The sequence below is a fragment of the Dryobates pubescens genome, chromosome Z (genome assembly GCF_014839835.1).
Source record: "Dryobates pubescens isolate bDryPub1 chromosome Z, bDryPub1.pri, whole genome shotgun sequence".
NCBI lineage: Eukaryota > Metazoa > Chordata > Aves > Piciformes > Picidae > Dryobates > Dryobates pubescens.
The window spans coordinates 65,587,490-65,601,864 of record NC_071657.1 but is presented as its reverse complement, the minus strand read 5'-3'; the positions used below and the strand labels follow the sequence as shown (position 1 = coordinate 65,601,864).

At 43.9% G+C, this 14,375-nt stretch overlaps 1 protein-coding gene across 3 annotated transcripts in view; it reads left to right on the top strand.

Moving 5' to 3' along the window:
- The window catches only part of ST8SIA5 (ST8 alpha-N-acetyl-neuraminide alpha-2,8-sialyltransferase 5), a 106,192-nt gene extending 92,135 nt beyond the window's left edge, over positions 1-14,057 (top strand). For all 3 annotated transcript variants that reach the window (XM_054178417.1, XM_054178415.1, XM_054178416.1), the window contains 3 exons: positions 2,799-2,911; positions 8,653-8,745; positions 10,597-14,057. In XM_054178417.1, the coding sequence (XP_054034392.1) occupies positions 2,799-2,911; positions 8,653-8,745; positions 10,597-11,065 (675 nt within the window). In that variant the 3' untranslated portion in view covers positions 11,066-14,057. The remainder of the gene's footprint in view (positions 1-2,798; positions 2,912-8,652; positions 8,746-10,596) is intronic.
- Positions 14,058-14,375: the final 318 nt, after the last annotated feature.

Here is a 14,375-nt window from a genome sequence, read left to right as displayed (position 1 = left end):
GTTACACTTTGAAAATGGTTTTTGTGGACAGCATACTTTAGCTGTTTATCCTATTGTCTACTGGTCATCTGCTGTAGTATGGAATACATGTACTTTTTTTTAACCTGTGGAATATTGGTGCTTGGTTGCATGGTTTAGTTGATTAGATAGTGTTGGATGATAGGTTGGACTCGATGATCTTGAAGGTCTCTTACAACCTGGTCTATTCTATTCTATTCTATTCTATTCTATTCTATTCTATTCTATTCTATTCTATTCTATTCTATTCTATTCTATTCTATTCTATTCTATTCCTGACCTAGCAGAAAAGTGGCTAATGAAATAACTGAAGAAAGCTGAATAAAAGAGGCACTTGCTCCTCAGAACTTTGTAACAGTACAATTCTGACATACAGTAAATGCAACATATGGGCTGTGTCTGCAGTTTTAGGGGCACGATGATTTTATCTTCACATTCACAGTGTGAATATTTCATATTCACCATGTCTGCTTTTGTAATTACTGATATTCACAGCTTATCTGTGAACAGGCTGCACAATTTAAAAATGTATTGATCACAATGATTATTCAAAAACTTTTCAGCAAATAATCTTTCACCTGAGGATCTTTCAAAGTTATAACCAGTAGGAAGTTCCCAGTGCTGGGCGTGTGTGACTGATGTTCAGAAATGGGCTTACGGGGCTACTGATTTATCGTGGAGTGCACCTCTTGAATTTAAAGTGGCATATTTGGAGGGAGTAACTGAAATTTATCCCTTTCAGAAAGTCAGAAAAATACTTAGATTTGAGTCATTACAGTAAACTCCTTTTAACTGGTTTGCCTTCTGAGCGCTGCTAAGAGGTAGGGTCTGTTATCTAAATGTGCGTAGGAGCAGCTGGGACAGAGCAAGGGAAGGGCTCAGATCCAGGAAAGCACTTTCACATCTGCAGACATGAAAAGAACTGGTACATCCAAGTCCAAGATTATAATTCCCAAACCCCTGCCTGATTGTGTGAAGGACATTGAGATGCTGGAATGTGTCCAGAGAAAGGGCAGTGAGGCTGGTGAGATGCCTCGAGCACAAGCCCTATGAGGAGAAGCTGAGGGAGCTGGGATTGTTTAGCCTGGAGAAGAGGAGGCTCAGGGGAGACCTTCTTGCTCTCTACAACTACCTAAAGGGAGGTTATAGCCAGGTAGGGGTTGGTCTATTCTCCCAGGCAACCAGCACCAGAACAAGAGGACAGAGTCTCAAGCTGTGCCAGGGGAAGTTTAGGCTCAGGGTGAGGAGGAAGTTCTCACAGAAAGAGGAATTGGCCATTGGAATGTGCTGCCCAGGGAGGTGGTGGAGTCATCATCCCTGAAGGTGTTCAAAAAAGGCTTGGATGTGGCACTTGGAACCATGGTTTACTTAGTCATGAGGTGGTAGGTAATATGTTGGACCTGATGATCTCTGAGGTCTTTTCCAACCTTATTGATTCTGTGATTCTATGAATGCATGAGCAACTAGATACACTTCTGCTAGGAGTGTCCTGTAGCTGCTGTTGGATTTATTCATATATGCCCTGAGGATAGCAAGTGCCATCTCATACCAAAGTGCCTTTGGAATTCACTGGGCAGCACCTACATGGCTAAAGCCATCCTCTGCCTAGGACTGAGGATGCAGTGTGACAAATGCAGGAGATGAAGGGCTGAAAGCACAGGAGCAAGACTATAAGGGCAAGAGCATTGCACTAAGTGTGGAGACCTGGCTTGTGATCTCTTTCAGGACTGATGAGGCATTGTGTGTTTAAGAAATTGCTGGATGAACACAGATGACTCTTGTTGCCCCTCTGTTAAGGCAGCTGCTGCTTTTCTCAGACAGGTGTAATTGCATGCCCTTTTGCCTCGTAGCTTATGAGTGCTGTGGAAGGATCCTGGGAATAATCACCTAGAAATGTCACGCCACTTCTGCATCTCTCTGTAATCTTGCAGTATGAAGTTATTGATAAAATATGTATGTACCAAAAAGAACACTCTCATGCTTATATAAGCACATCTTTACATATTCATAAGGTGTAGTGTGGCTCAGTTCTGCATCACTCCCCTCTCACCCTAACGGCCCAGTTCTGTTGCTGGAGATGTGACTTCCGCTCACGCTGGCCTCAGCAGCAGCTCCCTGTCTGCACACAAAGGTAGAATGTTGCCTAAAGATGAGTGAAGATGCATCCTGCACAAGTCCAGAAATGTGCCTGATCGAAGGCCGCAGGCACTGCTGCTGGTACAAGTGCTAATTGACGAGCATTAGTACTCTTAGTATAATTTGTGGTAGCAAGCACTAAAATTTGAACTAGGTTCTGCTAAAAAGCTGTAGTGTGCTGTCTAACTTGGAGAGACTTTGTGAGTTTGACTAGCTGCTGTGGAACTGTGTATGCAGACTTCTCGAAAGCAGGACATCACAGCCTGAGGAGCGAGCAGTTTGCAGGCAGCTCGGAAGGCGGTGCCTAGGTATGCTAATTTTATGGTTCATGCCCTCATGTGGAAATCTGAAGGGAAAGCAGGTTTCTAAAATTACTTCTTCTATTGCTAAGTCTGCACAAAACCATGGTATTGCTTTTTCTTCCCCCCTTGAGTTATTGCCCATACTATCTGTAATTGCGCAGAAAACAATCGCATCCATTTATGCACACCATGGGAATACTGCAAGCCACAACCAGCGTCAGCTTCCTCTGATTAGTGCCTCTGCAGCAAGATGCAGCTGCACAAAAGAAAAAGTGGAAAAAAAGAGACTTGTTGCCTCCATGGTTGAGGACACTTAACCCTTTCCTTGCTGTGATGTTGCAGGATATGCCCTACCGCCGCTCCCAGTTCAAGAAATGTGCAGTGGTTGGGAATGGAGGAATTCTGAAGAACAGCAGGTGTGGACGGGAGATTGACAGCGCAGACTTCGTGTTTCGGTAATCATCGCAGCACCTAGTTTCTTTTTGCCCCTTTCAATGGCAAACAAAGGATTGCAAAGCTCTTTCACATGGAAACACAAGATTTACAAATCCATGGAAGCTCATGGAATCCACACGGAAACATGAGCTTAACAAATCCAACTGCTGGCTGCCGCACTTCGGCCACAGCAACCCCATGCAGAGCTACAGGCTGGGGTCAGAGTGGCTGGAGAGCTGCCAGGCAGAGAGGGACCTGGGGGTGCTGATTGACAGCTGGCTGAACACAAGCCAGCAGTGTGCCCAGGTGGCCAAGAGGGCATCCTGGCCTGTATTAGGAATAGTGTGGCAAGCAGGAGCAGGGAGGTCATTCTGCCCTGTACTCTGCATTGGTTAGGCCACACCTTGAGTACTGTGTCCAGTTCTGGGCCCCTCAGTTTAAGAAGGACATTGAGACACTTGAACGTGTCCAGAGAAGGGCAACAAGGCTGGGGAGAGGCCTTGAGCACAAGCCCTATGAGGAGAGGCTGAGGGAGCTGGCTTTGTTTAGCCTGGAGAAGAGAAGGATCAGGGATGACGTCATTGCCCTCTACAACTACCTGAAAGGAGGTTGTAGCCAGGTGGGGGTTGGTTTCTTCTCCCAGGCAACCAGCACCAGAACAAGAGGACACAGTCTCAAGCTGCACCAGGGGAGGTTTAGGCTGGAGGTGAGGAGAAAGCCATGGCTTAGTTGTTTAGGTGGGTTGGATTGGTTGAGGGGTTGGACATGATGATCTTGAAGGTTTCTTCCAACCTGGTTGATGATGATTGTTATTATTATTATTATCATTATCATTATTGTTGTTGTTTTTGTTGTTATTATTGTTATTATTATTACTACTATTAAAGTTCTTCCCAGAGAGAGTTGTTAGCCATTGGAATGTGCTGCCCAGGGAGGTGGTGGAGTCACCATCCTTGGAGGTGTTCAAGAGGGATTGGATGTGGCACTTGGTGCCATGGTTTAATCATGAGGTCTGTGATGACAGGTTGGACTTGATGATCTTTGAGGTCTCTTCCAATCTTGGTGATTCTGTGATTTGCCTAACTGGCTGTATGAAGCTTGCTTCTTGCACAAAAAGCAATGTTTAGTTAAAACCACCTCACTGTCTATTATTTATTTTAAGAGTATACTTTGAGGAGTTATTTCTCTCCAACTCAGTGTGGGTAATCATTGACTTTTGAGAAAGTTTAATGTCCTCTTTCAAGACATTTGCTGCCACTCAGGTTGTGGATATGTCCTTCCCTGGACATCAGCCCATAAGCAGTGTCCTGTGAATACAGCTGTGATTTTCTGGGGCAGTTCTGAACCAGAGGTACAACCTCTATGGTGTGACAGCCATCAGGCCATGTGTTAATAGCTCCATCCTCCTCAGCACACCTGCCTTGGAGATGTGTTTCTGTAGTAGTACAGAGTTCAAGTGCCTGATAAGGGGAGTTACAACAATCAGTGCTGTAGATTCCAGGGTGTGTGGAGTCGCCTGAATAACTTTGAGAGGTCTTCATATTGTGTTTCCCACCATATTTGGAGTTATCCAGGTTTTGCATAGATTGGGATACCCCATGTTTGTGTCCCTGGATAATGGAGTTTAGCAGCATTTTTATTATCCTTAATATATGTATGAAAGATTTTTTTTTATTATTCATATGCATGACTAATCCCTCTCTAAATCCTGTTAAGCTCTTTGCCTGGGTCATGGCATGTGACAGCTGGCTCACAGATCCATGACCTGTTCTTTAAAAAATAAAATCTCTTTACTTCTCTTGGCCTATTTTCTGATCTTGGGTACACTACTGTCAGTTTAGAATAACTGTACATAAATCAATTAATTCTGATTTCATACCACGAAGGATTAGGTTGGATTGTGGGTCATTGCATTCTTAATTTAATTTGGCTTCAAAAGAGAAATAATATTTTTCCTGCTCATTGTTTTTAGACCCTTGTGTCTGCCTCTTGTTTCTGCTTTATAGAGAAGTGTTGTCTCAGTTTTAATCTTTTAAACAGCCCAAGCTTCACAAATTTGCTTCTTAAAGCCTAGTGTATCCCATATAGATTAAATAATTCTTGTAGATTCCCTTCTCTTGTGACAGCTGACAGTATGGTGGAAAGCAGCAATACATGTTACGTGTGGAGATGAGAAGCTGTTGAGTGGAAGTGGAAATACAGGCAGAAAATGTCATTATTTATGTGTAATAACTTCCAGCAGTGGTACTTTTTCATCACTGTTACTCTTCCTTCAACTGTACCAAAGCTGATTAAAAAGAGCAGATCAGATCACTACAGAACATAGAAAATGGGTTGAGTTTGTTACCAGTAATTAATTAAATAGAACTGAAATATGAGTAAATGCATCATTATTTGTGCAAAAGAAACCCCTGCTTTGCCATCCCCAAAATGTGTGGGACCAGAGTTGTGCAAAAATGTATGCTAGTGTTTAAGGTCTCCTGACATCAGATTTAGAGTGAAACTTGTGTTTAAGGTCAGATCTGCTTTCTGGTCTTACACTAGTTCACCAAAATGTCAGGAACAGTCCAACAGGATGGCATTCAACAAATCCAGGTGCTGGGTGCTGCACTTTGGCCAGCAACAACCCCATGCAGAGCTACAGGCTGGGGTCAGAGTGGCTGGAGAGCTGCCAAACAGAAAGGGACCTGGGGGTGCTGATTGACAGCCGCCTAAACATGAGCCAGCAGTGTGCCCAGGTGGCCAAGAAGGCCAATGGCATCCTGGCCTGCATTAAGAGTAGTGAGGCCAGCAGGAGCAGGGAAGTCATTGTGCCCCTGGACTCTGCATTGGTTAGGCCACACCTTGAGTGCTGTGTCCAGTTCTGGCCCCCTCAGTTTAAGAAGGACATTGAGACACTTGAATGTGTCCAGAGAGGGGCAATGAGGCTGGGGAGAGGCCTTGAGCACAGCCCTGTGAGGAGAGGCTGAGGGAGCTGGGGTTGCTTAGCCTGGAGAAGAGGAGGCTCAGGGGAGACCTCATTGCTCTCTACAACTACCTGAAGGGTGGTTGTAGCCAGGAGGGAGCTGGTCTCTTCTCTCTAGCAACCAACACCAGAACAAGAGGACATAGTCTCAAGCTGCACCAGGGGAAGCTTAGGCTTGAGGTGAGGAGAAAGTTCTTCCTGGAGAGAGTTGTTAGCCATTGGGATGTGCTGCCCAGGGAGGTGGTGGAGTCACCATCCCTGGAGGTGCTCAAGATGGGGATTGGATGTGGCACTTGGTGCCATGGTTTAGTCATGAGGTCTGTGGAGACAGGTTGGACTTGATGATCTTTGAGGTCTCTTCCAACCTTGGTGATACTGTGATATTTCACAAACTGCCTGTGGTGCACTGCTAACATTCAGGGATACCTTCAGGACACCTGGGAAAAGATTTGATTGTCAGGAAGCTTTCGGCCAGCAGGATACAAACCAGGCTTTTCATTAAATAAATCCTGATAACAATTAATTATAGTGCAAGGGAAAACACGAGGTGTGCACAAATGAGCTGCGTTTGCTAGTAGCTATTGTCTGTCTCCATCTGCTGGCCGCAGTAGAGATCTGCAATGGAACGCTGAGTGCAGTGGGAGATGGGACTTCTCTCTTGTGCAGGGATGAATTTTTGGAGTCTTAGGACAAAAGTACAGTTTGTGCAGATTGTATCATTTTTATAAGGATTTATCCTCTCAACAAATTCGTCTTTCTTAATCCTGGAGGGAATTTACTGTTCCAAAAGACTGAAGTCGAGTATTTGAAAACCTTTTTTTCCAAGTGGGCACAATGCCTGGATGCTATGTGCAAATCATAGTATCATAGTATCAGTCAGGGTTGGAAGGGACCACAAGGATCATCTAGTTCCAACCCCCCTGCCATGGGCAGGGACACCCCACACTACATCAGGCTGGCCAGAGCCTCATCCAGCCTGCTCTTAAACACCTCCAGGGACGGGGCCTCAACCACCTCCCTGGACAACCCATTCCAGGGCTTCACCACTCTCATGGGGAAGAACTTCCTCCTCACCTCCAGCCTCAATCTCCCCACCTCCAGCTTCATTCCATTCCCCCTAGTCCTATCACTACCTGAGAGCCTGAGAAGTCCCTCCCCAGCCTTTTTGTAGCCCCCTTCAGATACTGGAAGGCCACAATGAGGTCACCTCAGAGCCTTCTCTTCTCCACACTGAGCAGCCCCAACTCCCTCAGTTTGTCCTCACAGGAGAGGTGCTCCAGCCCTCTGCTCATCCTCGTGGCCCTTCTCTGGACACCTTCCAGCACCTCCAGATCCCTCTTGCAATAGGGGCTCCAGAACTGGAGGCAGTACTCCAGGTGGGGTCTCAGCAGAGCTGAGCAGAGGGGGAGAATCACTTCTCTTGCCCTGCTGGCCACACTTCTCTTGGCTGCAGCCCAGGATCTGATTGGCTTTCCAGGCTGCAAGTGCACACTGAGAGCTCCTGTTGAGCTTCTCCTCCACCAATAATGCTGGAGGACTTCAGAAGGGCATTACATGACCTGGCACAGAAAAGTTCTGGAAAAAAACATTGCCCAGAAAAAGGATGAGGTGAATAAAAAAATTTTCTCTGACCTGATAAAGAGGCACTCTTGAGGGCAGATGTGAACCTCCTGAGTCTGAGAAGGACTTTGAAGGATTTTTGTGCATTCTTCTGCTCCCTGCCTTGCCTTCTCCCTGTGACTGGGAAATTATGCTGACAGCTGAACTGTACCATTATGAAAACATTGAGCACTGCTTACTCTTAAGTACCTTCACAATTCTCCCCTATTCAGCCATGATCTTCATAAATGCAGAGCTGTTTGGGAAGTTAGGCACAGCAGTATGGTTGAGATGTGGAGATCTTTGCAGTGATGGTTTTTATTGAAGCTTGTAGATCACTTCAGAATTTTCAACATGTCAAAATGGATCTAACACTATCTACAACTGAATGTGAAATTTGTGGCAAGCCTCTGAATGCTGAAGCCTCTCTTCTAGCTGGATTTCCTATGGAAGAGAAATTTGTATGAAGACTTGTATGTGTCTTTCAGTAACTTCAGCATCTCTTGAGGGATGCTCTAAATTTGGTGAGATGATGAATTTAGATCAAGGCCAAGGTGAGTGGAATCTGGGCAGAGTCAAGGTTTGAAAATCCTCACAAGTTGCTCCTAAGAGCTTTGACATCTGATGAATCAGTGGAGTTAGCTGCTCTTACACTGCATTGGGAGATAATTATAAAGGGAAAAGAAAGGGAAGCAGATGGTTTTGGATTAATTAGGAGTGGACCACCTTATCTCTTGTGGAGCATTTCCCCTAAATTCCCTTGGGTATAAACCAAAGCACATTAAAGGCAGTGTTATAGTTGATCTGTTAATTGTTGAACACAGCTCAGCTGTAGCTGAGGAAATATTTGTTTTTATGGGCCGATTGTCCTTGAGACTTCATCCCCTTTCTCATCCTAAACTGCTAAATTAAATAGCTGAATTGCTATTAAGGAAGCAAAATAAATGCTTATTGGCTACATCTGCAGAAAGAGGCCCAGCTCTGGTAGACTCAGGGAAGAAGAAAGGTCTTCTTCACACAGTCCTTAAGAGCTCATTACTTCACTTCCTAGTTTGGGCATCAGCATGTTCCATACAATTTTAAATTCTCAGTTTGTTTTTTGTTGCTTGGAAGTAATGCTTACATGAATTCTACTTACTAGTCCTGAAAAGGTGCAAGGAATTGTCTAACTTTCTTCAAACTTTCTTTCCTTTATAGATGCAACTTGCCACCTATATCTGAGAAATACTTCACGGACGTTGGGGTGAAGACGGATGTCGTTACTGTCAATCCCAGTATAATTACTGAGAGGTCATTTCTGGCTTTTGTGTCTTCATCTCTATTACTTTTCAAAATCTGCCTTTCATCTAATTCTAACTGTCACAGAATTTTCCTCCCAGCACTGCTTTCAGCTGGCACTGTGAATCATATATTCATTTCGGAATTGAAATTCACTATAAGGAATCAGTAATAACTTGTAAATCTGGACAAATGTCTTAGAAACACTCAGGGTGGAAGCAACTGAATCCTACCCTAAATGCTTAAATAAATAATTGTCATAGGCTGAAATAATTGTAGGGTTTTTTAACCCAAATTTGGTGAGGGGTCTGGAGCACAGCCCTATGAGGAGAGGCTGAGGGAGCTGGGGTTGCTTAGCCTGGAGAAGAGGAGGCTCAGGGGAGACCTTCTTGCTGTCTACAAGTCCCTGAAGGGAGGTTGTAGCCAGGTGGGGGTTGGTCTCTTCTCCCAGGCAACCAGCACCAGAACAAGAGGACACAGTCTCAAGCTGTGCCAGGGGAGGTTTAGGCTGGATGTTAGGAAGAAGTTCTTCATAGTGAGATTGGCCATGGAATGGGCTGCATGGGGAGGTGGAGTCACCATCATTGGAGGTGTTTAGGAGGTGACTTGATGGGGTGCCTGGTGCTATGGGTTAGTTGATTAGGTGGTGTTGGATGATAGGTTGGACTTGATGATCTTGAAGGTCTCTTCCAACCTGGTCTGGTCTGGTCTGGTCTGGTCTAGTCTAGTCTAGTCTAGTCTATTCTACTCTATTCTACTCTATTCTAAAGTGCTAGTTAAACTATATGGTTAGGATTTTGTAGGTGATTTTAGTTTAATGTTTGTTAATACTTTAACACCACCTTGCTTGCAGATTTGGGGCCATGGGGCTAGTAAGTGTTTTCCTTTCATGCTGAGAAAATGGAGCTCTTTTCTCAACTACCATAAAGTCATTTGCTTGCATTTTAGATTTCTTTCAAATGTTAGAGAATTGCTCTGCTTTGATGTATTCTACTTGTTTCTGTACTGCATAGTGCATTGTACAGCTGACCAAACCTTGGAAAAATGACATACTTCTCATAATAACATGAGAAGTGAGACATGAACAGAACTGTCTGCACAGTTTGTTCACTGTTTAATGCATGTATTGCCAAAGAGAGAATATATACATTTTTTATTGCCTACATTTATGCTCTACCTTTCATATTGATATTTCAGATATAAATCCAAACATAATTTGTGTCCAGTTCTGGGCCTCTCAGTTCAGGAAGGGCATCGAGACACTTGAATGTGTCCAGAGAAGGGCAACAAGGCTGGGGAAAGGTCTGGAGCACAGCCCGGTGAGGAGAGGCTGAGGGAGCTGGGGTTGTTTAGCCTGGAGAAGAGGAGGCTCAGGGGTGACCTCATTGCTCTCTACAACTACCTGAAAGGTGGCTGTAGACAGGAAGGGGTTGGTCTCTTCTCCCAGGCAACCAGCACCAGAACAAGGGGACACAGTCTCAAGCTGTGCCAGGGAAGTTTAGGCTCAAGGTGAGGAGAAAGTTCTTCCCAGAGAGAGTTGTTAGCCATTGGAATGTGTTGCCCAGGGAGGTGGTGGAGTCACCATCCCTGGAGGGGTTCAAGAGGGGATTGGACGTGGCACTTGGTGCCATGGTCTAGTCATGAGGTCTGTGGTGACAGGTTGGACTCGATGATCTTTGAGGTCTCTTCCAACCTTAGTGATACTGTGATACTGTGATAATTCCTCTTCTTAACTGAAACATATTTAAGTTACCTCTATGTCAGGAATATTTCAGTGAAAACTCATTGGAGGGTGCTAGTCTGCTTGAGTTCAGCCTGAGTCTGTCCTGGTCTGACCATCATTTGCATTCCTTTTCCCTTCAGGTTTCATAAGCTGGAGAAGTGGAGGAAACCCTTCTATGACGTGCTCCAGGTCTACGAGAATGCTTCTGTGCTGCTGCCAGCCTTCTACAACACTCGCAATACAGACGTCTCCATCCGGGTCAAATACGTCCTGGATGATTTCGAATCTCAGCAAGCTGTGTACTACTTTCACCCCCAGTATCTCATCAATGTCTCACGCTACTGGCTCGGCCTCGGGGTGCGGGCCAAGCGGATTAGCACTGGGTTGATCTTGGTGACTGCTGCCCTGGAGCTCTGCGAAGAGGTCCACCTTTTTGGCTTTTGGGCCTTCCCCATGAACCCCTCAGGGATTTTTATAACTCACCACTACTATGACAATGTGAAACCTCGCCCTGGTTTTCATGCTATGCCCTCAGAAATCTTCAACTTCCTGCACATGCACAGCAAGGGGATCCTGCGGGTCCATACGGGGACCTGCAGCTGCTGTTAGCAGGGAAGCTTCATTCTCTGACACAATAGTGTAACAGGAACTCAATGCCTGTATATGATGTAAGGGGTTTTATTACATTCTAAGATTATGCAATAATTGTTTGATATAAATTTCCTCAAGGCATTGCATCCCATAGGATCTAGGATACCAGCATCTTTCCTGACAGCAGAGTTGGATCCGTAGCAGTTCAGGAGAAACAAAACTCCTCTGTCCCAGGGTATTCACTGCCCTAGAAAGCAAGTCAGATAAGAAGCACATTTCCAATAGGTTTAGGGACAAACAGAGCACATTAATAGAGTTATCATTTCACTATGAAAAAGAGCACCAAGTTTTTGAGAAGAACCAGTGCTGGAGAATTTTAGCATAGGCTGTCTGATTTCACATAGGTTTCTGAATCAAGTACCTTGTGTCATTGCCAGATTTTATTGGAAGCAGTCTTCTCTGGCATTTGGGGTTTTGAAATACTCTTTAGCATTATAGTTTTAAGAGGAAGTGTCTATCTTGAGGTGTTTGTTCTGTAATCTTACAAAGTAGTGGTGAAAAATAGCAGACAGATGTGACAGGAATAAACCAGATCACTTTGTGAAGTTTTTCAGCCAGGGTAGAAAAGAATGTTAAACTGCCATTCACAGCAACAAGTAATTATGTTGATCATGGTGTGCAGTTGTTGTGGAGTTCCTTTATTCTTCTTCCTCATGTCTTATATATCTGGCTTCCTCTGCTGATCACATTTTCTTTCCCATTGTCTGTAATGCTTCCCTCCTACTTTACACATGAATAATGTGTGCGCTTCTTCCTACAGTGACCATCTCAGCTTCAGACTGGAGTCCTTGTTGAAGATACAAGCTCCTTCGCGCTTCTGCAAGCTTTAGTTGGGGCTCAGTAGCAAGGAGATTTCATAGTTGTATTTTCTGAGCTGAATTTTTGGTTTCAAATATCACAGCTCAATCTAGAAAAAAGCATTTCTTCTTTGATTCTTAGTTAAAGACTTTGTAAGAGCATCTGAATGTTGGTTCACTGTCGTGCAGGGTGAGTTAAATACTTTCAGGTATTTCTGATGAGTACTGGCTGGAAATGAAGTTAAAATACAGTGAATGTACTTTGTAGCTTGGATTGTGATGCTTGTTTTAAAATTATGCATCTCAAGATGTCAGATGTCTTAATGTGACATTTTTGTGTGTTTAGAGTGCTGTTAGGATAGTAAAAGGGCTGGTGTACTCTTAAAAAAAATGGTTGACAGTGTAACTCTGTTAGTTATGCCAAGCTTAATCTTTCACCTGATACAGCTGAACTGGCAAGATCCTGATGCAGAAAAAATGCTACATATTGCTGGAGTTGGTTTGGCTGCTGAAGTGTGATGCACTAGGCCGATGATATATGCTCTTTCCTACTGGCATGGCTGCGTACGCAGAGGGGTGAGGTTTGCTGTTTCAGCTTTGCTGGCATAGTTCAGTGAACAAAGTTTCCTCATTTAACTTCTTAGTCTGAAGCACTTGGACTGTTGTCCAGTGTCTTGTCTTGTCTTAGGTTACCAGATCAAGGATTTGCAGTACTAGTTCTAGGTGAGGGATACCTATTTTCACTTTTTTTTCTTTCTCCTCTCTCGGGTGAGTTTAAATCCAAATACGAACTTGGAATTTGATTTTGTAATGCATGAATGCACAAAGCTGCTTTTAAAAGCCTCTGTGCTATGCTGAGAGCTGTAAAAGTTGCTCAAACTGTAGACAAAATGATCTAAAAGGAAGTGAAGCACCATGGTCACCATTTCAAAAGTCCCTGCTGACCAGCCGTGATCTGGGTGGTATGTGAGTGTATTTCCTTAACTTTACATACAACTACAGAGGTCTGATTACTTTACAAGCCACCCACATGCCTGACAAAGGTGTCAGAGCTCACTTGGGAAGTACCAGCCAGGGACAGGTGAAGGACCTGTGCTTAAGCTTTATACACTTGTGTTGTTGTGCTTTTGATCTTAGACTTAATACTGTGTGTTAATGAGCACCACCTTGTATCAGCTAGCTGTGAAATGTGCAGCACACTAAGAATGAACCTGCAGATGAAATGGTTTCCTTGACTTAATATGCAAAAGAGATCTTTGTCTTTGTTGTGTTTTGTAAATTTATGTGCAAAGGGCTTTGATATTGAAGTGCTGTAATGAAAGTGCTATTTAGAGAGCAATGTGACCCTATGGGTTGGCCATCTTGCTGTGCATTAAGCTTTATGATAACAGGAATGATGCTGAAGCCAGTACCTGGAGCCCTTGCTCTTTATTATGCCTGAGTATGGGACTAGTAGTGACTTCAGTGTTGCTTTGCTGCTGCTGCTTTGCTAAGGTTACCTTCTTTAGTAAAGAGTGTTTCCTTAATATGGTGATGGAAGTGAACAAAAGCAACCAAAAGGAGTCTGATATGTTCTGAAAGATACTTCAAAAAGAGAAGGGAAAGCACTTGAGAAGCACCCATATGTTGGAAAGAAATAGTGCAAACCCCTCTTTTTAGTTGCAAAAAAAAAAAATCCCTTTGGACTTTTTGGATAGGAAAAATGACAAGCAGAGCTGTAACTACAATTCAACTGTAACTACAGCATCACAGACATTTCCTTTCCTTTGTTTGCTTCCTATGAATCAGCAATGTAAATCCACCTAGTCTATACTGTAATAAGTGCAGTTTTACTGTGTTTAGATTTTGATTGGTTATAAATCAATAGCCACTATATTTTTTTAATGATTTTAAAGTGTGTGTGCAGGATACTCGTACATATGCACCAAAGGCCCAGTCTTGCCACAATTTGTCTGAAAAGAGCTCCCATTCAGGGGGTTGGGGTTTTTATTTGTGTAGGGACTGCAGAAACAGGCCCCTGTGTAGATGTACATAGGTCTATAGTTAGATGTGAGGAGCAATTTGCAAGCCAGAAAAATACTTTAAAGAAATATATATAAAAAGTAGTCTTTGAAGTGAAATGCATGTTTCAGTGTGCTTACTTTCCGATTTTTTTTTTTGGTTTGGGGGGGGGTGGGTTTCTGCTCAAAAAAATGGTTGAAAAATGATGGCAGTTGTCATAAATGCCATGTGCAGAAGTTTGGGGTTATATTTTTTTGGTTGGTGTTTTATTTTTTCCCCCCCAGAAGATGCTTTTCGGCCTCCTTACTGTCCACTGGGCATTGAAAAATTGTGTTTCTGCTGCCATACCACTGCCTCTATAGGGAAATGCATCTGAGTGGAAATGGCACATTAGCATCTTGCAGGAGCAGGAGGATGGACCCTGCCTGCTTTTCTGTTTTCCAGGGGTAGCAAGCGAATGCTGCCCAGGA